This window comes from Mustelus asterias, chromosome 4 (assembly GCF_964213995.1).
Source record: "Mustelus asterias chromosome 4, sMusAst1.hap1.1, whole genome shotgun sequence".
NCBI lineage: Eukaryota > Metazoa > Chordata > Chondrichthyes > Carcharhiniformes > Triakidae > Mustelus > Mustelus asterias.
In genome coordinates, this window is record NC_135804.1 from 78,294,091 (window position 1) to 78,317,062 (window position 22,972).

The window sequence follows — 22,972 nt, forward strand, 5'->3', positions numbered from 1 at the left end:
CTTAACCTGGAGAATTTCAGCTATGAAGAGAGACTGGTTAGGAACATAGAAAATAGGAGTAGGAGTAGGCTATTCAACCCTTCGAGCCTGTTCTGCTATTCGTTATGATCATGGCTGATCATCCAACTCAATAGCCTGATCCCGCCTTTCTCCCATATCCTTTGATTCCTATAGCCCAAGAGCATTACCTAACTCCTTGAAAACATGCAATGTTTTGGCCTCAACTGCTTTCTGTGGTAGAGAATTCCACAAGCTTACCACTCTCTGGGTGGAGAAATTTCTCCTTATCTCAGTCTTAAAAAGGTTTACCCCATATCTTTAGACTGTGACCCCTGGTTCTGGACTCACCCGCCATCAGGAACATCCTTCCTGCATCTACCCTGTCTAATTCTGTTAGATCTTTGTAGGTTTCTATGAGCCCTATTAGGCTGGGGTTGTTTTCCTTCGATCAGAGAAGGCTGAAGGGAGGATCTGATTGAGGTGTACAAAATTATAGATAGGTAAGGCAGATAGAAAGGAATATTTCCCCCCAGTAGCAGGGTCAGTAACCCGAGGGCAAAGATTTAAGGTTAGGAGCAGGAGATTGAGGAGATTTGAGGAATATATCTTTCACTGAGAGGGTGGTGGGAATCTAGAACTCACTGCCTGAAATGGTGGTCAAGTCCGGAACCCCACAACATTTAAGAAGCATTTAGATGAGTATTTGAAACACCATAGCATACAAGGCTCAGACCAAGTGCTGGAAAATAGGATTAGAATAGATAAGAGCTTTACTCCATAGAGAACCCCATGCTGTACCTGTCCTGGGAGTGTTTGATGGGGACAATGTGGAGGGAGCTTTACTCTGTGTCTAACCTTGTCCAGGAAGTTTGGATCTCAATTTTACTGGCTACAAATACACAAATGAATTTGCCTTTCCCAGTCTGCTCCAGTGGATTATATCATTGTTGTATATTTTAAACGTTTGATTTATCCTCAGACCATTACAGAAACAACACTAGTTTCGAAGAGTGCACCAGCTTTATTTACAGGATTTCAAAGTATCTGAGCAGTCACAAAATGGCTGCATTAATTCTCCCAGCTCAGCTTTCAGATCTTTTAATAGTGTCTGTTTACTTCACTCTGAGTCAATATCCAGGTTTAATGAATCAAGCAGTGAGCATAGAAGGCATGGATTATCAAACACAGAATACTTGAACCATGGAATGCTACATCCCACAACATTAGCTAAAGCAAAATGTCCATCCACATCCCAATTGTTATGAAGTGATGAAATAAATGTTCCATGAGACATCCCTATATGTGAGAATTCCGTACTCTGAGATTCAATCAGTGAAGATGTGGCACAGTGGTAGCACTGCTGCCTCCACAGCTCCAAGGACCTGGGTTCAATTCCCGGCTTGGGTCACTGTCTCTGTGGAGTTTGCACATTCTCTGTGTCTGTGTGGGTTTCCTCCGGGTGCTCTGGTTTCCTCCCACAGTCCAAAGATGTGCATTGGCCATGTTAAATTCCCCTTAGTGTCCCGGGATGCGTAAGTTAGAGGGATTAGCAGGGTAAATACATGGTGTTACGGGGATAAAGCCGAGGTGGGATTGGTGTTGGTGCAGACTCGATGGGCTGAATGGCCTCCTTCTGCACTGCAGGGTTTCTATGATTTCAAAGATGTACTCCGTAACACTGGGGAGATAAACAGATAACGTTCACTTACAAAGAACAGGGATCCTCAGTGAAACTCAGAGCGCTGCTTCCATTGGATTGATCAAGAAATATGGTGGATGTCATGGAAGTCACTGTGCCTCTCCTTACCCCTGCTAGTGGATCAATAAAAGATCAGATTAGAGCTCGGCACTGTCGCAGTGAGCGCGTCTGCGTGCGCTGTCACAGTGAGCGCGTCTGCGTGCACAGTCACATAAATGTCTCACGGTCGCAGTGTGCGTGTCACGGTCGCAGTGTGCGTGTCACGGTCGCAGTGTGTGTGTCACGGTCGCAGTGAGCGTGTCACGGTCGCAGTGTGTGTGTCACGGTCGCAGTGAGCATGTCACGGTCGCAGTGTGTGTGTCACGGTCGCAGTGTGCGTGTCACGGTCGCAGTGTGTGTGTCACAGTCGCAGTGTGTGTGTCACGGTCGCAGTGAGCGTGTCACGGTCGCAGTGTGCGTGTCACGGTCGCAGTGAGCATGTCACGGTCGCAGTGTGCGTGTCACGGTCGCAGTGTGTGTGTCACGGTCGCAGTGTGCGTGTCACGGTCGCAGTGTGTGTGTCACGGTCGCAGTGAGCGTGTCACGGTCGCAGTGTGCGTGTCACGGTCGCAGTGAGCATGTCACGGTCGCAGTGAGCATGTCATGGTCGCAGTGCACATGTCACGGTCACAGTGTGTGTGTCACGGTCGCAGTGTGCGTGTCACGGTCGCAGTGAGCATGTCACGGTCGCAGTGTGCGTGTCACGGTCGCAGTGTGTGAGTCATGGTCGCAGTGTGCATGTCACGGTCACAGTGTGTGTGTCACGGTCGCAGTGAGCATGTCATGGTCGCAGTGAGCATGTCATGGTCGCAGTGCACATGTCACGGTCACAGTGTGTGTGTCACGGTCGCAGTGTGTGTGTCACGGTCGCAGTGAGCATGTCACGGTCGCAGTGTGCGTGTCACGGTCGCAGTGTGCGTGTCACGGTCGCAGTGTGTGTGTCACGGTCACAGTGAGCATGTCACGGTCGCAGTGTGCGTGTCACGGTCGCAGTGTGTGAGTCATGGTCGCAGTGTGCATGTCACGGTCACAGTGTGTGTGTCACGGTCACAGTGTGTGTGTCACGGTCGCAGTGTGTGAGTCATGGTCGCAGTGTGCGTGTCATGGTCGCAGTGTGCGTGTCACGGTCGCAGTGTGCGTGTCACGGTCGCAGTGTGTGAGTCATGGTCGCAGTGTGCGTGTCACGGTCGCAGTGAGCATGTCACGGTCGCAGTGTGTGAGTCATGGTCGCAGTGTGCGTGTCATGGTCGCAGTGTGCGTGTCACGGTCGCAGTGTGCGTGTCATGGTCGCAGTGTGCGTGTCACGGTCGCAGTGTGTGAGTCATGGTCGCAGTGTGCATGTCACGGTCGCAGTGAGTGTCATTTTGAGTGGCCACAATATTATCACGAATGCTCCTTTCACAATGTGTTCACTGAAAGCTGTGCAATGTGTTTAAGCGATGTGAGTGTGCTTTGTAATTATATTGTATCGGGATGGGAGATGGTTGGACATTTAATTGGTCAATGGAATTAGGCCAGTGTTGTTCTAATAAGTAAGTTCATTGTAAAAACTCCTGTTTTAAAGTGAAGTTTATTTATTAATCACAAGTAAGGCTTTCATTAACACTGCAATGAATTTACTGTGAAATTCCCTGAGTCGCCACATTCCTGTGCCTGTTCGGGTCAATGCACCTAAACAGCATGTCTTTGTGATCAACACCATTGAAACAGATGTAAATTAGATCTCGATGTGAAAGTTGGCCTCCAGTTGTAAGGACACTGCAACAGGTGGAGACTCCAGCATTCACCCGAACAACACAGCAAGTTTCTAATGATGTGCAGACAGGAGGACAGTGGGTCCTCTCAGCACAGAGCAGAAATCTCTCTATAGGAAGAGGCAGCATATCGAGGACAGTCTTGGGAGCAGACCAGGCCCTGAGGGCCTGTGAGGATGCTTCACTGGCGGGTACACATCCTGGAGAAATACACAGAAAACGATCCTGACCTGTGAGTATCAGATATTGTGTGAGGTCCCACAATGAAACCTTATTGAAACATATTCCTTCCCACAATGGGGAGGGAGTCAGAGCAGTTTTGACACATTTATACAATGGGGAGGGAGTCAGTACAGTGTTAACACACTAACCAATGTCAGACTGATTCAGTGGCTCTCAATGTCAATTGGTTGTCAGGGCAGACTCTGGCTCACCTCTCTCTGTGTCCTTCTGTCTCAGCTCCTCTGAACACTCTCTCTCGAGTGAAGCGGCAAGAAGGCTGAAGTTTGAGGAGGAGCTGCGTATCACCTGGCTCTGTCTGTTCTGTTCATCAACCACTGAGAGAGAAAGTAATAGTTTCTGAGGGGTGAATACAATGGCAACTTGGGCTCCATTCAAACAGTTTCTCTCCTGACTGAGTCACATGATTCATGTCCCACTCAGGAGATTTGAAATGTAATGTAAGATGTGTTGCAGCCAATCCATGCACAGCAAGATCCCACAGGCATAATGCCCGGATAATTTGTTTCAGTAACGTTGGGTTGACAGTTGAGTGTGCAGTACTGATAGAGTGCTGAGGTGCTGTCTTCTAAACGTGAGGTCCCATCTGCTCTCTCAGGGAGGCTAAAAGATTCCACCACACGAGAAAGGGACTTCACCCCGGTTACTTTGCCAATATTTATCCCTGACCCAACATTAATCTTGCTGTGCATGGATTGGCTGCAACATTTCCTGCATTACAACATTTCAAAACAACTTCACGGTTGTAACGAGCTCTGAGATGGCTTGAGGTCAAGAGAAACGCTTACAGATGTGTGTTTGTTGAAGGTTGTCCAGACCTGTAACCTGTCCAGACCTGACCCACTGAAGAAGAATCAAACACACGCTGCGATTCTCTGATCTCATTCACCACGCCACCACTGTCAGTGAGAATGGAGAATTTGGCGCTCCTTCAAAACTCCATTCACTGCAGTGGGACTGGAGAATCCCAACCGCAGGCTAGGTTGGAGAATTCCGGCCACCTTCTGATCCATTCCATAACTGACCAGTGTATAGTGACCATCCCAGTCTGACCCATTCAATGCTGATGTATTACAATGGAACTCCAATTCCACCTGACCCAATCTCATGCTAACTCCTTGACTGGCAAAGCATGGTGGGAGATCTTTGTATGAATCGTACCTTTTTCTGTTTGTTCAATGATCTGCCTCAGAGCTTTCTTCAAACTGTTGGCTCGTAACATAAGCTGCTCCTTTGACTTGAATATTTTGGGTACAGCGTTTGCATCTGGAAGCTTTCCTTGGTGCCCTCCATTTTCAGTACATTGCTTCTCGCCCTGGCCAGCAGTGGTTGGTGGGGAGATGCCAGCAGGTATGATGACCGCCTGGGCTTCATCACTGAGAGCCTTGACCAGGGAATCCAACTTCTGGGTTAACATTGCACACTGGATGAGAGAAACACAGTCACATCACCTCGTGTAGGTTTTGTAGCACAGTGGGTAACATCCCTGCCTCCGAGCCAGGAACTCTAGGTGCAATCCCACTCCAGGACTTGAGGATGACAATAGAAAGTGTGCTCATAATGTGGCCAAATTGGGGGATCATCAGCCTGGAAATCCTTCCCATAGCCTATGACAGGCGGTAAGAGTCAGAGGGTTTCCTGGTCAGCCAGAACCAGCAACGCGACAGCTTCCCCATGTCATGCGCAGGTTATTGCCGCCGGCTAGACTCTGTGGTAAGCTGTCTTCGCGCTTCAAGAGACTGACCGAAAAAGAAAAACATCACCTCCATCGGGCAGTTAAATTATATTTCCAGCTGAGTGGTGTCTTTTACTGGGGTCTGGCTCTTCCTGAGGACAGTAAGAAGTCTCACAACACCAGGTTAAAGTCCAACAGGTTTATTTGGTAGCAAATACCATAAGCTTTCGGAGCGCTGCCCCTTCGTCCAGCTCCGGCACTTCCTGAGGTAAGGGTGTTTAATTGTACTCAGATGATAGGCATGAATTGGGGATTCACCTGTCCTGACATAGATATATGAGGGTTGTGGGTTGAAGGTGCACAGTATATAATGTGTGTCCCTGTGAATAAAATCTTATAGCTCAAGGAAGACTGAACTCGAGTTTAGTCCTTCAGTGCCTGACTATCTGAGTCCTCACGTGAATAGCATTTACTTCTGTGACCATTGAATACCTTGTTGGCCATGGTGTCTGCTTCTTCCTGGTTTTCTTCAGCCTTTATGTAGGCCTTTCCAACTTCAGCGATGAAGTCACTTACTGTCCCACAGAGGAACCTGCAGATCATCAGAAAAATCAGCAAAAATAAAGGTTGGGGGGTGGGGAGAGTGGTGTACAGCACTGACCTTCATATTTTCTTGAACAATGGGGGTGTTTTCAGGCCCAGTTAGGCCTGTCCTAGAACATAGAACAGTACAGCACAGAACAGGCCCTTCAGCCCACGATGTTGTGCCGAGCTTTACCTGAAACCAAGATCAAGCTATCCCACTCCCTATCATCCTGGTGTGCTCCATGTGCCTATCCAATAACCGCTTAAATGTTCCTAAAGTGTCTGACTCCACTATCACTGCAGGCAGTCCATTCCACACCCCAACCATTCTCTGCGTAAAGAACCTACCTCTCATATCCTTCCTGTATCTCCCACCACGAACCCTATAGTTATGCCCCCTTGTAATAGCTGCATCCATCCGAGGAAATAGTCTTTGAACGTTCACTCTATCTATCCCCTTCATCATTTTATAAACCTCTATTAAGTCTCCCCTCAGCCTCCTCCGCTCCAGAGAGAACAGCCCCAGCTCCCTCAACCTTTCCTCATAAGACCTACCCTCCAAACCAGGCAGCATCCTGGTAAATCTCCTCTGCACTCTTTCCAGCGCTTCCACATCCTTCTTATAGTGAGGTGACCAGAACTGCACACAATATTCCAAATGTGGTCTCACCAAGGTCCTGTACAGTTGCAGCATAACCCCACGGCTCTTAAACTCCAACCCCCTGTTAATAAAAGCAAACACACTATAGGCCTTCTTCACAGATCTATCCACTTGAGTGGCAACCTTTAGAGATCTGTGGATATGAACCCCAAGATCTCTCTGTTCCTCCACAGTCTTCAGAACCCTACCTTTGACCCTGTAATCCACATTTAAATTAGTCCTACCAAAATGAATCACCTCACATTTATCAGGGTTAAACTCCATTTGCCATTTTTCAGCCCAGCTTTGCATCCTATCTATGTCTCTTTGCAGCCTACAACAGCCCTCCACCTCATCCACTACTCCACCAATCTTGGTGTCATCAGCAAATTTACTGATCCACCCTTCAGCCCCCTCCTCTAAGTCATTCATAAAAATCACAAAGAGCAGAGGACCAAGCACTGATCCCTGTGGCACTCCGCTAGCAACCTGCCTCCAATCCGAAAATTTTCCATCGACCACCACCCTCTGTCTTCGATCAGACAGCCAGTTACCTATCCAATCGGCCAACTTTCCCTCTATCCCACACCTCCTCATCTTCATCATAAGCCGACCATGGGGGACCTTATCAAACGCCTTACTAAAATCCATGTATATGACATCAACTGCCCTACATTCATCAACACACTTAGTTACCTCCTCAAAAAATTCTATCAAATTTGTGAGGCACGACTTGCCCTTCACGAATCCGTGCTGACTATCCCGGATTAATCCGCATCTTTCTAAATGGTCGTAAATCCCATCTCTAAGGACCTTTTCCATCAATTTACCAACCACCGAAGTAAGACTAACCGGTCTATAATTACCAGGGTCATTTCTATTCCCTTTCTTAAACAGAGGAACAACATTCACCATTCTCCAGTCCTCTGGCACCATCCCCGTGGACAGCGAGGGATCAAAGCCAAAGGCTCTGCAATCTCATCCCTTGTCTCCCAAAGAATTCGAGGATACATTTCATCAGGCCCAGGGGACTTATCGATCTTCAGTTTATTCAAAACTGCCAGGACATCCTCCCTCCGAACATCTATTTCCTCCAGCCTATTAGCCTGTAACACCTTCTCTTCCTCAAAAACATGGCCCCTCTCCTTGGTGAACACTGAAGAAAAGTATTCATTCATCACCTCGCCTATCTCTACTGACTCCATACACAAGTTCCCACTACTGTCCTTGACCGGCCCTAACCTCACCCAGGTCATTCTTTTATTCCTCACACAAGAGTAAAAAGCCTTGGGGCTTTCCTTGATCCGACCCGCCAAGGACTTCTCATGTCCCCTCCTAGCTCTCCTAAGCCCCTTTTTCAGCTCATTCCTTGCTAACTTGTAACCCTCAATCGAGCCATCTGAACCTTGTTTCCTCATCCCTACATAAGCTTCCCTCTTCCTTTTCACAAGACATTCCACCTCTTTCGTGAACCGTGGTTCCCTCACTCGGCCATTTCCTCCCTGCCCGACAGGGACATACCTATCAAGGACACCCAGTATTTGTTCCTTGAAAAAGTTCCACTTTTCATTAGTTCCTTTCTCTGACAGTTTCTGTTCCCAACTTATGCCCCCTAATTCTTGCCTAATCGCATCATAATTACCTCTCCCCCAATTGTAAACCTTGCCCTGCTGTACGGCCCTATCCCTCTCCATTGCAATAACAAAAGACACCGAATTGTGGTCACTATCTCCAAAGTGCTCTCCCACAACCAAATCTAACACCTGGCCCGGTTCATTTCCCAGTACCAAATCCAATGTGGCCTCACCTCTTGTCGGCCTATCCACATATTGTGTCAGGAAACCCTCCTGCACACACTGCACAAAAACTGCCCCATCCGAACTATTTGACCTACAAAGGTTCCAATCAATATTTGGAAAGTTAAAGTCCCCCATGACAACTACCCTGTGACCCCCACACATATCCATAATCTGCTTAGCAATTTCTTCCTCCACATCTCTATTACTATTTGGGGGCCTATAGTAAACTCCTAACAACGTAACCACTCCTTTCCTATTTCTAACCTCAGCCCATATTACCTCAGTGTGCAGATCCCCCTCGAAGTGCCTTTCCGCAGCCGTTAAACTATCCTTGATTAACAATGCCACTCCTCCACCTCTTTTACCAGCTTCCTTACATTTACTGAAACATCTATACCCCGGAACGTCCAACAACCATTCCTGTCCTTGTTCTACCCACGTCTCCGTAATGGCCACAACACCGTAGTCCCAAGTACCAATCCACGCCCCAAGTTCATCTACCTTGTTCCGGATGCTCCTTGCATTGAAGTAGACACACTTCAACCCACCTTCCTGTCTACCGGTACCCACCCTTGACCCTGATACCTTCCCCAATACCTCACCACGCTCACTGACTTCTGGACTACAACTCCTTTTCCCACTCCCCTGACAAATTAGTTCAAACCCCCCTGAAGAGCCGTAACAAATGTCCCTCCTAGGATATTGGTACCCCTCTGCTTCAGGTGCACCCCGTCCTGTTTGTACAGGTCCCGCCTTCCCCAGAATGTGTTCCAATTATCCACGTATCTGAAACCCTCCCTCCTACACTATCCCTGCAACCACATGTTTAACTGCACTCTCTCCCTGTTCCTCAACTCACTATCACGTGGCACCGGCAACGTACCAGAGATGACCACATGTTTTGTCTTGGCTCTCAGCTTCCAGCCCAGCTCCAGAAATTCCTGCTTTAAATCCCCGTCCCTTCTCTTACCTATGTCATTGTTACCAATGTGTACCACGACTTGTGACTGTTTCCCCTCCCCCTTCAGAATCCGGAAAACATGGTCTGAGATGTCACGGACCTTGGCATCCGTAAGCAACATACCATCCGTGAGTCTCTTTTGCTGCCACAGAACCTCCTATCTATCCCTCTAACTAACGAGTCCCCAATAACTATTGCCCTCCCGTTCTGCCCCTTACCCTCCCGAGCCACAGAGACGGACACAGTGCTGGAGATCCTCTCACTGCGGCTCACCACTGGTATGTCATCCCCCTCAACCGTATCCAAAGCGGAATACTTGTTGCTAAGGGGAACGACCACCGGGGATCCCTGCACGGACTGCTTCCTCCCAGCCTCTCTCACCGTCACCCATCTGTTTTCATTCCTCAGAGTAACTGTATTCCTAAAGCTTCTGTCTATGGCCACCTCTGTGTCCCTAATGATCCTAAGTTCATCCAACTCCAGCTCCAGTTCCCTAACACGGTTTTGGAGGAGCTGCAGATGGGTGCACTTCCCACAGGTGCAATCAGCAGGGACACTGTCGTCGTCCCTCACCTCAAACATAGTGCAAGAGGAACATAGCACTGCCTGCACACCTATCCCCTCTAGATACCTTGCCAGTACCAGGTAGAAACAGCAAAACAGGTGTCCTCCTGTGGGACACCTGCTGCTTCAGGAGCTCTGGCTCCAGCAGTACAAGGAATAGTGTTACCCTCACCTCTGCTCTGCCACACTGAACAATGGGTGGACTTCCCATGACTACCTGGCCATTGTTAATGTACAGACCGTTTATTGTTCCCTTCCTGAATTCGAGCCAGCTGATGTTACAAACCAAGCTCCTCTGGGCAAGCTCTACACGGCTCAATCATTGATTCAATTGAGGAGGGTAGGTTTGCATTGTAATAATCAGCCCATAGACTGCAAACTGTTCTGATTTTAACATGATCATGTAATTGGAGATCTTATTTTATGAAGAATGGTCTTATGTAAAGGCTGGTGTAACAGATGGTCCTAGTATCCAGAGACAAGCTGCCAAGCATTGCCTTCTTACCATTCTCCACCACACAGACAAGATCTAAGTGATCTGACCTTTTTAAAACTGACTCCATCTTATGGCTTTGCTCTTGAAGAAAATTAATATCCAAACAGTGGATGCTGCTGATAGTTCACTGATCAGTGAACTATCTGGATACCAGGGTTCCTTGTAGTCACAGGGCAGAGAGGGCCCATGCTCTTTGCCCTTCCTTCAAACTGCTCTCTCTGGGAAAAGTTGGTGCACTCAGGCCAGTGCTGTACCTTTAGTTTTATATTTCCTCCTCACTTCTCCAGAAGGTGCTGATTCTTACCTGGGATCTGAATCTACAGCGATCAGTGCCGACTCTGGGTTACTGTCTCCGGGTGGGCAGATAGAGGATTTGAGGCTTCACAGCTGATTCACACCCATAATCTCCCAATCCACCATTTCAACTGGGAGTCCCTGGCTAGCAAGAGGAACTTTCTTTCAGTTATTCCATGGGATGTGGGCATTGCTGGCTAAGCCAGCAATTATTGCCCATCCCTAGTTGCCCCTTGAGAAGATGGTGGTGAGCTGTCTTCTTGAATCGCTGCAGTCCCTGTGGTGTAGATACACCCACAGTGCTGTTCGGGAGGGAATTCCAGGATTTTACCCAGCGATCCAATTGATTTTCCTCCATTACAATCTTAAGGTCTGAGGGCATTGCCACATTTGTGTGACTGCACTGGTATCATTAACACTTTGGGCTGAACCGTGTGGCGAGGGTAACCGGTGAGTAGTAACGCACCAAAGAGGAGACAACCGAACAATAGGCAGAAAATTACATGGTCAGTGAGGAATTCCAACTCAGCTCTTACTGCTGGAAGCCAGAACACCTCAGGCAGGAAGAACATGCATGTATCTGAGCTCTCATGTGAACCTCATTAAAAACATTCAACAACAACAAACAAAAGTTGATTAAGATTGTCCAGAGAACAGGAACTTACTTTGCAGAAGAAATAACATCGGCATGTTGGTCAGAATCAAGTACTTTTGTTAAATGATAGACAACAGAATCAGCGTACTGAGATATCGGATCCTGTAAAAAAGAACAGCAACCTTACAGATTATTAAACCAATCACAGCACCTCAAAATATATGCAATGTACAACAGGCACTGGAGGATGTGCTGTCTGCACAGTGGGCTCGGGCGGAGGGACTGGCTGCACAGTGGGCATGGGTGGAGGCACTGGCAGCACAGTGGGCACTGGAGGAGACGCTGGCTGCACAGTGGGCATGGGCGGAGGCACTGGCTGCACAGTGGGCACTGGAGGAGGCGCTGGCTGCACAGCGGGCACTGGAGGAGACGCTGGCTGCACAGCGGGCACTGGAGGAGGCGCTGGCTGCACAGTAGGCATGGGCGGAGGCACTGGCAGCACAGTGGGCACTGGAGGAGGCGCTGGCTGCACAGCGGGCACTGGAGGAGGCACTGGCTGCACAGTGGGCACTGGAGGAGGCGCTGGCTGCACAGCGGGCACTGGAGGAGGCGCTGGCTGCACAGCGGGCACTGGAGGAGGTGCTGGCTGCACAGCGGGCACTGGAGGAGGTGCTGGCTGAACAGCGGGCACTGGGGGAGGCGCTGGCTACACAGCAGGCACTGGAGGAAGCGCTGGCTGCATAGCGGGCACTGGAGGAGGCGCTGGCTGCACAGCAGGCACTGGAGGTGGCACTGACTGTACAGCAGGCACTGGAGGAGGCGCTGACTGTACAGCAGGCACTGGAGGAGGCGCTGGCTGCACAGCGGGCACTGGAGGAGGCGCTGGCTGCACAGCAGGCACTGGAGGTGGCACTGACTGTACAGCAGGCACTGGAGGAGGCACTGCCTGTACAGCAGGCACTGGAGGAGGCACTGCCTGTACAGCAGGCACTGGAGGAGGCACTGCCTGTACAGCACGCACTGGAGGAGGCACTGCCTGTACAGCAGGCACTGGAGGGAGCGCTGACTGTACAGCAGGCACTGGAGGAAGCGCTGACTGCACAGCGGGCACTGGAGGAGGTGCTGGCTGCACAGCGGGCACTGGAGGAGGTGCTGGCTGCACAGCGGGCACTGGGGGAGGCGCTGGCTACACAGCGGGCACTGGAGGAAGCGCTGGCTGCATAGCGGGCACTGGAGGAAGCGCTGGCTGCACAGCGGGCACTGGAGGTGGCACTGACTGTACAGCAGGCACTGGAGGAGGCGCTGACTGTACAGCAGACACAGGAGGTGGCACTGCCTGTACAGTAGGTACTGGAGGAGGCACTGCCTGTACAGCAGGCACTGGAGGAGGCACTGCCTGTACAGCACGCACTGGAGGAGGTGCTGACTGTACAGCGGGCACTGGAGGAGGCGCTGGCTGCACAGCGGGCACTGGAGGAGGCGCTGGCTGCACAGCGGGCACTGGAGGAGGTGCTGGCTGCACAGAGGGCACTGGAGGAGGCGCTGCCTGTACAGCAGGCACTAGAGGAGGTGCTGACTGTACAGCAGGCACTGGAGGAGGTGCTGGCTGCACAGAGGGCACTGGAGGAGGCGCTGCCTGTACAGCAGGCACTAGAGGAGGTGCTGACTGTACAGTGGGCACTGGAGGAGGCGCTGGCTGCACAGCGGGCACTGGAGGAGGCGCTGCCTGTACAGCAGGCACTAGAGGAGGTGCTGACTGTACAGCAGGCACTGGAGGAGGTGCTGGCTGCACAGAGGGCACTGGAGGAGGCGCTGGCTGCACAGCGGGCACTGGAGGAGGCACTGCCTGTAAGGCAGGCACTGGAGGTGGCACTGCCTGTACAGCAGGCACTGGAGGAGGCACCGCCTGTACAGCAGGCACTGGAGGAGGCACTGCCTGTAAGGCAGGCACTGGAGGTGGCACTGCCTGTACAGCAGGCACTGGAGGAGGCACCGCCTGTACTGCAGGCACTGGTGGTGGCACTGCCTGTACAGTAGGTACTGGAGGAGGCACTGCCTGTACAACACGGACTGGAAGAGGTGCTGCCTGTACAGCAGGAACTGGAGGAGGCGCTGGTTGCACAGCGGGCACTGGAGGAGGCGCTGGCTGCACAGCGGGCACTGGAGGAGGCGCTGGCTGCACAGCGGGCACTGGAGGAGGCGCTGCCTGTACAGCATGCACTAGAGGAGGTGCTGACTGTACAGCGGGCACTGGAGGAGGCACTGGCTGCACAGCGGGCACTGGAGGAGGCGCTGGCTGCACAGCGGGCACTGGAGGAGGCGCTGCCTGTACAGCATGCACTAGAGGAGGTGCTGACTGTACAGCGGGCACTGGAGGAGGCACTGGCTGCACAGCGGGCACTGGAGGAGGCACTGGCTGCACAGCGGGCACTGGAGGAGGCGCTGGCTGCACAGCGGGCACTGGAGGAGGCGCTGCCTGTACAGCATGCACTAGAGGAGGTGCTGACTGTACAGCAAGCACTGGAGGAGGTGCTGGCTGCACAGCGGGCACTGGAGGAGGCGCTGGCTGCACAGCGGGCACTGGAGGAGGCGCTGCCTGTACAGCATGCACTAGAGGAGGTGCTGACTGTACAGCGGGCACTGGAGGAGGCACTGGCTGCACAGCGGGCACTGGAGGAGGCACTGGCTGCACAGCGGGCATTGGAGGAGGTGCTGGCTGCACAGAGGGCACTGAAGGAGGCGCTGGCTCCTCAGCGGGCACTGGAGGAGGTGCTGCCTGTAAGGCAGACACTGGAGGAGGCGCTGCATGTACAGCAGGCACGAGAGGAGGTGCTGACCGTACAGCAGGCACTGGGGGGGGCACTCACTGTACAGCAGGCACTGGAGGAGGCACTGACTATGCAGCAGGCACTGGAGGAGGCGCTGACTGTACAGCAGGCACTGGAGGAGCTGCTGACCGTACAGCAGGCACTGGAGGAGGCACTGACTGTACAGCAGGCACTGGAGGGGGCACTGACTGTACAGCAGGCACTGGAGGGGGCACTGACTGTACAGCAGGCACTGGAGGGGGCACTCACTGTACAGCAGGCACTGGAGGAGGCGCTGACTTTACAGCAGACGCTGGAGGAGGCACTGACTGTACAGCAGGCACTGGAGGAGCTGCTGACCGTACAGCAGGCACTGGAGGAGGCACTGACTGTACAGCAGGCACTGGAGGAGGCACTGACTATGCAGCAGGCACTGGAGGAGGCACTGACTGTACAGTAGGCACTGGAGGAGGCGCTGACTTTACAGCAGACGCTGGAGGAGGCACTGACTGTACAGCAGGCGCTGGAGGAGGCACTCACTGTACAGCGGGCACTGGAGGAGGCACTGACTGTACAGCAGGCACTGGAGGAGGCACTCACTGTACAGCAGGCACTGGAGGAGGCGCTGACTGTACAGCAGGCACTGGAGGAGGCGCTGACTATGCAGCAGGCACTGGAGGAGGCACTGACTGTACAGCAGGCACTGGAGGAGGCACTGACTGTACAGCAGGCACTGGAGGAGGCACTGACTGTACAGCAGGCACTGGAGGAGGCGCTGACTGTACAGCAGGCACTGGAGGAGGCGCTGACTGTACAGCAGGCACTGGAGGAGGCACTGACTGTACAGCAGGCACTGGAGGAGGCGCTGACTGTGCAGCAGGCACTGGAGGAGGCGCTGACTATACAGCAGGCACTGGAGGAGGCGCTGACTGTGCAGCAGGCACTGGAGGAGGCACTGACTGTACAGCAGGCACTGGAGGAGGCACTGACTGTGCAGCAGGCACTGGAGGAGGCGCTGACTGTACAGCAGGCACTGGAGGAGGCACTGACTGTGCAGCAGGCACTGGAGGAGGCACTGACTGTACAGCAGGCACTGGAGGAGGCACTGACTGTGCAGCAGGCACTGGAGGAGGCACTGACTGTACAGCAGGCACTGGAGGAGGCACTGACTGTGCAGCAGGCACTGGAGGAGGCACTGACTGTACAGCAGGCACTGGAGGAGGCACTGACTATACAGCAGGCACTGGAGGAGGCACTGACTGTACAGCAGGCACTGGAGGAGGCACTGCCTGTACAGCAGGCACTGGAGGAGGCACTGCCTGTGCAGCAGGTACTGGGGGAGATACTGACTGTACAAGAGGGATTGCAGGCTCTGAATATACAAGACTATAAGCAGAATTTCTGTCCCTCTCCTCATTAATCACTTTGATGGCAATGCAGCGATTAATGTACTTCTACTTCAGTCACTTATGTTGTAAATTTCCTCAAATGAAATTTTGTTTGTGTCGGTTTCATTTTGTGCAATTAATACTGTAAAATACTCAACTGTAGGATTTGTAGCTTTTCTTGGTGGACCAAAGTTTGTTAAATAGTTAGATTGTCAGAAATGTCTTGGACTCAGTTTTAAACCCACAGAGCTTTCGTACCTGCACCTGGGAGTTGTAAACCTCATCATCTGTCACAATGGCAATTGGTTTTGTTGTTGCTTCGTACGTCATGATGCTCCATCTGTGTGGTTGAGAATACCCTACTCAGTTATCACAGCAACACACTCCACTGATCAGATTCTGTTAGACGAGGGTGTCAGGGTGATGCTGTATGTCCCCAAACTACTCACAAAGAGAGAAGACTCACTCCCCAAATAAGAAAAACATCTCACACCATTGCCCAATCACCCCCAGACACACAACAGAACATAGAGAATGGGACCAACTTATTAAACTAGTCAGACTCCGCCGATTAAATGGAGATCGGATGGTGAAACTCTCCCAAAACATTGGGCTCGGAGGGTGAAATCTCTCGAGAAATGGAGATTGTGATAGTGGGATTCTCTCTGTAATGGGGGCACTGAAGGTAAGATACTCCCAGAAATGGGGGCTCTGATGGTGGGATTCTTGCTATAGAATCCTAGAACCCTTACTGTGCAGAAGAAGGCCATTCAGCCTATCTAGCCTACAATGACTCTCCGAACACACCCCCCCCTCCCCCCCGCACCTTCCCACCGTATCTCCATAACCCTGCACATTTACCATGACCAATACACCTAACCTGAACATCTTTGGACTTTGGGAGGAAACCCGGGTACCTGGAGGAAACCCATGTAGACATGGGAAGAATGTGCAAACTCCACACAGACAGTGACCTGAGGCTGGAATTGAACCCGCATCCCTGGTGCTGTGTGTCAGCAGTGCTAACCACTGTGCCACTGTTGCCGCCCTGTAAGGTGGGTGGCTGGGTGGCGGGGGGGTGGGGGGGCGGGCTCTGATGGTGAGATTCTCTCAGTAATTGGGAGCTTTGACTGTGGGATTCTCTCAGTTAATTGGAGGCTATGACGGTGGGATTCTCTCAGTTACGGGGGGGGCTCTGATGGTGGGATTCTCTCTATCCCGTGTCTGCAATATTGGGTTTTAGGGGGAAACTGCAGCAATCACTGTAATTGCTGAATTCAGGGCAGCTCGAAGAGTCACTGGAGTGTTGGAGCCAGCAGAGCGAGCCATCCATCCAGGGTTGGTCACCGCTGAGTGATACCCTGCACTATAAGCCCATTCCCTTTGGCTGGATGCCTCAATAAAACACAGGCCAAGACCGCGGTCACGGGCATTCGGCCTCTGATATTCGGGTAAGCATTCTTCAAGGCGGCCCTTCACAACACACGACAGCGCAGAGTCGCTGAGCAGAGACTGATAGCCAGGTTCCGCACACATGAGGACGGCCTCAACCAGGATATTGGGTTCATGTCACACTATCTGTAACTCCCACAACTTGCCTGGACTTGCAAAGTCTCACTGGCTGTCCTGTCTGGAGACAATACACATCTCTTTAACCTGTGCTAATGCTTCCCCCACTCACATTGTCTGTACCTTTAAGACTTGATTAGCTGTAAAGACTCGCATTCCAATCATTATTCATTATTCTGTAAATTGAGTTTGTGTCTTTATATGCCCTGTTTGCTGTTTATGAGCAGATCTTCCACTCACCTGACGAAGGAGCAGCGCTCCGAAAGCTAGTGGCGTTTGCTACCAAATAAACCTGTTGGACTTTAACCTGGTGTTGTGAGACTCCTTACTGTGTTTACCCCAGTCCAATGCCGACATCTCCACATCACAAATATCTATTCAGCATAGATTGTTCGCTTTAGTTTGCAGATTTTCAGAGAAATAGCAGTCTGAGGGAAGGGGAGGATGATAGGAAAACAAAGTTGGTTCGGACACTCCTGTATTCAGCAGTGAGGATAAAAGGAGGGGAGGGGGAATGGCTATAAAAGATTCAGAGGAGCAGAAGATAGGAATATGTGTCTAAAAGGTCAGAATGTTTAATCGATTAAATAAAGAAAACACTAAGCGGATTTAAGATAATCTACATAAGAACTGGAGGTGTGATGGGGAGAATATTTTTAAGCAGCAAATTGCTGTGATCTGCAGTGTCAGAAATGGGACAAATCAAGGGAAATTAGACAAATTGGCTAGCTCCTTTACAGAGCAAGGACAAGCACGATGGGCTGAATGGCCTCCTTCATTGCCGAGCGATACCAGCAATAAAGGATTGGGGCTGCCTGGCAGGAAGGTGGGCTATATGGAATCGTGTCAGTGATGGTGACCCCCTTACCTGTCCAGCATCTTGGTTGTAGCACGTTCCAGCTTAGCCACAACCTGAGGAAGCTGTGCATCGTCATCACATAATCCGCCCCAGCCAAGAACCCTCGCCAGGTCATTGCCTGTTCCCAGGGGCAGCACGCCTAGCTTGCACTGGAAAAGAGAGTTAAACACCTTCAGCAATCTCAACTAACTCACAGTCAGACCATCAGACTGTCAAAGCATTACTCAGGGCTTTCTCTCTGCTCAAGGTAATTTCTTCCCTGAGGATTGAGCTCAGTCCTAGCCCCTCCTGTCTGTCTGGGCTCAGTCCCCAGTCCCGCCTGTCTGTCTGGGCTCAGTTCCCAGTCCCTCCTGTCTGTCTGGGCTCAGTCCTAGACCCTCCTGTCTGTCTGGGCTCAGTCCCCAGTCCCGCCTGTCTGTCTGGGCTCAGTTCCCAGCCCCTCCTGTCCGCCTGGGCTCAGTCCCAGCCCCTCCTGTCTGTCTGGGCTCAGTCCCAGTCCCTCGTGTCCGTCTGGGCTCAGTCCCAGTCCCTCCTGTCTGTCTGGGCTCAGTCCCAGTACCTCGTGTCTGTCTGGGCTCAGTCCCAGTCCCTCCTGTCTGTCTGGGCTCAGTCCAAGTCCCTCCTGTCTGTCTGGGCTCAGTCCCAGTCCCTCCCGTCTGTCTGGGCTCAGTCCCAATCCCTCCTCTCTGTCTGGGCTCAGTCCCAGTCCCTCCTGTCTGTCTGGGCTCAGTTCCCAGTCCATCCTGTCTGTCTGGGCTCAGTCCCAGTCCCTCCTGTCTGTCTGGGCTCAGTTCCCAGTCCCTCCTGTCTGTCTGGGCTCAGTCCCAGTCCCTCCTGTCTGTCTGAGCTCAGTTCCCAGTCCCTCCTGTCCGTCTGGGCTCAGTCCCAGTCACTCCTGTCTGTCTGGGCTCAGTCCAAGTCCCTCCTGTCTGTCTGGGCTCAGTCCCAGTCCCTCCCGTCTGTCTGGGCTCAGTCCCAATCCCTCCTCTCTGTCTGGGCTCAGTCCAGTCCCTCCTGTCTGTCTGGGCTCAGTTCCCAGTCCATCCTGTCTGTCTGGGCTCAGTCCCAGTCCCTCCTGTCTGTCTGGGCTCAGTCCCAGTCCCAGTCCCTCCTGTCTGTCTGGGCTCAGTCCCAGTCCCTCCTGTCTGTCTGGGCTCAGTCCCAGTCCCTCCTGTCCGTCTGGGCTCAGTCCCAGTCCCTCCTGTCTGTCTGGACTCAGTTCCCAGTGCCTCCTGTCTGTCTGGGCTCAGTTCCCAGTCCCTCCTGTCTGTCTGGGCTCAGTCCTAGACCCTCCTGTCTGCCTGGGCTCAGTCCCAGTCCCTCCTGTCTGTCTGGGCTCAGTCCCAGTCCCTCCTGTCTGATTGGATTCAGTCCCATTCCCCCTCCTTTGTCTGGATTTAGTGCCCACCCACCCCACCCCCTTCCCAGTCTGTGCTCAGAATCATCCCAGCAACACCCAAATCCCAGGAATTAATTTAAAAACACCTCCCAATGCTGAGCAAACAGCCAGTACAATAACCGGTATTGTAATCTTCCACTGACCTGTTTGTGTAAACCTAGTTTATCGATTTCTGATAAGACCCAGCCCACACTCCCATCGCCTCCACAAGCCAGGATCCGGAATGTAGCAAACTTCTGGAATAGACGGAGGCTGTCACGAAACAAACACAGATCAACCTTAATCAAATAGGAAGCAACATTATAGCAATGCAGCAGCAAACGTCACATCACCCAAATGTTTGAACACCCTCCCCAATCCAACAGCTCCTCTGAACTGCTCCCTCCAGGATCTCTACCTGTTGGAATGACCTGGGGATTGATGATTATGCTGAAGTTATGGAATTGAGTGGGAACAGTTCCAAATAAATTGTATGATTTTGCAAATTTGTTTGTAACGATGTGCAATTGTGTTGGTGTAACTGTAAACAAGGTTCAGTAATCCTGTCAGAAAATTCACTCTAAAACCTGAGCCAAACTCACCCTTTCAAGTGAGACAGACTCAACAGGTCAGTTCAATCTTGGGTCCAAGTTAAGAACTTTAGCCTACAACCAGGCAGATATCCTGTGCAGAACCAAGGCAGTGTCAGTACTGAGGGAATGCTGCACTGTCAAAGGGGCAGTACTGAGGGAGCACTGCACTGTCAGAATGTCAGTACTGAGGGAGTGCTGCATTGCCTGAGGGGCAGTACTGAGGCAGCGCCGTGCTGTTGGAGGTTGAGTACTAAGGAAGTGCACCCTGACAGAGGGTCAGTACTGAGGGAGTGCTTTATTGCCAGAAGGTCAGCACTGAGGGAGTGCTGCACTGTCAAAAGGTCAGTATTGAGGGAGTGCTGCACTCTCAGCGGGTCAAGTCCTGAAGAGTGCTGCACTGTTGGAGGTTCAGTATTGAGGGAGTGCTGCACTGATAGAGGGTCAGTACTGAGAGAGTGCTGCACTGACAGAGGGTCAGTACTGAGGGAGAGCTGCACTGTTGGAGGTTGAGTACTGAGGGACTGCTGCACTGACAGAGGTGTTGTCTTTCTGTTGAATTGTTAAACTGTGATTGTTACAGGAATTTGATCCCAGGGTATCATTGAAGAAAGGCTAGGGAGTTCTCCTCATGTCCCAACATTCCTCCCTCAACGAACAGCACCAAAAAAATCAGACTAACTTCTCATTTGTATCACAGTTAGTTCTTAGTTTTAAATAGCTGATGCATTTTGATATAAAACTGCACTTCACAAAGTAAATTATTCTGCAAAGCTTGAGAGAACTGTTTTGCAATGATAAGCCATGATATATTTTTTGTCGACAGCTGAAGAACAGATGGAAGCTGGACTTACCCGAGGTGGGGCCCACCGATCATCAGGTCAAAGACCTGCGCTGGATTCAGGAGCTGCTTAAATTTCCGGAGGAACTTTACTCCCTGGTTATCACCACTCTTGGAGTTCACAAGGACCAAGAGAGGACTGGTGCAGGATGAGGCACAAGTAGCCTTCCAGAACCCTGGACAAAGGCAAGGATAGAACACATGGCTCAGCAACATTACTTAGACTGAAAACTAAACAAAAACAACAGGACAAACACTCGAATGAATAGATATAGATGGGAATTTTCTAGAAACCAAGGGGTCAGAATTCCAGTCAAATTAGCAAAGCAGGTTCAAAATTTGACTCTCTGGTGGGAATTCTTGGAAAGATCATTTTCCCCACCCATTATGTTAAGGGCTGGGCTGGATCTATGACAGTTCCCTTGTACCAGATCAATAAAGCTCTCATCTCCTGGAGCTGTTCTACTGAGGCCTTGCAACAGGCCCCAAGCCTTTGGAAGGGGAAAGTCGTCAATCTCAGGAGACGACGCTTACCCAGCTGAAAGTCAGTCACATTAAGCAGTGTTGGTTTGGACTGCTTTTCCTTTGAAAGAAGCCCATTGGTAGGCCCGCCCTTCCCATACCAATGATCATTCCAATCTCCCCTCCTCACAATTTGGTACAGATTCAAAGTCTTTGGGTTTGAGTTCTGGGAGCCTTGTCTTACTTTGCACCTGTCAGAAGTAATGGTAATAACAATACAAGTGTAACCCTGAGATTTGCACATTTACTCATCTTCTCCCTAATTCTAATCTCCAACAGGTTTCTACCGTTGAAATGAAGCTCACTGAGATTTCCTGGTTTATCTCCCACACCCTGTGTACAACAGTTTGCTAATCTTCATGTTTTAATTGAATTTCCACCTTTATGAAGAGTTTCTGATGAAGTTCGCGAGTCAATTAATTGCTGAACATCGAGTGATCCTTAACAATGATCTTTTGAAATCAGCAGTAACTCAACTTTTTTAATTCACTCCGGGTTCTGGGTATCGCTGACTAGGCCAGCAATCATTGCCTATCCCTAATTGTCCTGGAGAAGGTGGTGGTGACTCCTCAACTTTCTCCATCCCCTATTCTGTGTAGGGTAAGGCTCTTCCATAATGCAGGATCATTGATACCTTGAATTCCCCCCCCCCTCAAATGACTGTACCTAATGGGTAACAGTTGGGGCTTTCCCAATGAAAATTGTTGAGTAAAATAACAAGCATTTGCTGAAAGATGGTTAAATTGAGCTGATAGGTATTGAGCAACCATAATTTGACATGAATAGTGGAGGAGGAAATGAAAGGCCTCCTCCTGATCATAATGTTCCTTTGTTCCAGTCAGGATTTATCTCAATATATTGCACCATTTATATCTTCACTACACCTTTTTCTGTTTCCATAGCAACCACTGGAGCCGATAGTTCACTGCTGTATGACAGAGTGCGAAAGAATTTTTGAAAACCAGTTCGTGAGCATTCATGGTACAGTTCTGGAGTTTCTCTCAGTGATCCAGGATGAGAAATTGAAGTTTGAAAAGCAATTTATAATCAGAGGTGTCATTGTGTAATGATGTAAAATGACACTTGCTCACTCTGTACAAGAATAGATAATAACGAGGGAGGTGTGACATTACAAAAAGAGAATCCCACCCAGGACCTTGTTTATAAAGGGAATCTCAGCATCACAATTCCTTTCAAAGATAGAATTTCGCCAGTGAAAGGGTTAACACTGCAACTCGAAATCCATTTTTCACCCTCCTTCCAATTGTCCCAGTTTGTGTCTGGATTTCTGTCTGTGTGTATGTCTGGATTAATGCATGTGTTTTGGAGATTGTGTCTGCATTTGTCTATGTCTTCCTGGCTGGGTGTGTCTGGATTCATGCCTGTGTTTGTGTGTATTTATTTGTGTCTGGATGTGTGTCTGTGTGTGTGTGTCTACTGTGTGTATCAGTCGGTGTGTGTGTATGTTTCTGTCTGTCTGTGTGTATGCTTGCATGTGAATATATATGTCTGTATACAAGTGTTTATGTGTCTGTTTGTGTGCATGTCTGCATGTTTGTGTCTGTGAGACGATACTCTGCCTTTAAGAAATGTATTTTAGTCATGTTTCTGTGCAGGATGTTTCTAGCAGTCCCTTCCATTTTATTGGTGCCATTCGGTCTACAACTGGCATCTTGT

General features: G+C 50.7%; 1 protein-coding gene across 5 annotated transcripts in view; it reads right to left on the reverse strand.

The window, feature by feature from the left end:
- The window catches only part of LOC144492797 (diacylglycerol kinase eta-like), a 205,306-nt gene that overhangs the window by 33,936 nt on the left and 148,398 nt on the right, over positions 1-22,972 (reverse strand). For 3 of the 5 annotated variants that reach the window (XM_078211232.1, XM_078211229.1, XM_078211234.1), the window contains exons 9-17: positions 20,787-20,949; positions 19,507-19,615; positions 17,974-18,113; positions 15,795-15,876; positions 11,412-11,503; positions 5,900-5,999; positions 4,894-5,155; positions 3,927-4,049; positions 1,710-1,812 (exon numbers count right to left, since the gene is read on the reverse strand). In XM_078211232.1, coding sequence (XP_078067358.1) covers positions 1,710-1,812; positions 3,927-4,049; positions 4,894-5,155; positions 5,900-5,999; positions 11,412-11,503; positions 15,795-15,876; positions 17,974-18,113; positions 19,507-19,615; positions 20,787-20,949 — 1,174 coding nt within the window. The remainder of the gene's footprint in view (positions 1-1,709; positions 1,813-3,926; positions 4,050-4,893; positions 5,156-5,899; positions 6,000-11,411; positions 11,504-15,794; positions 15,877-17,973; positions 18,114-19,506; positions 19,616-20,786; positions 20,950-22,972) is intronic. The other 2 variants (XM_078211233.1, XM_078211231.1) reach the window with 1 other exon arrangement.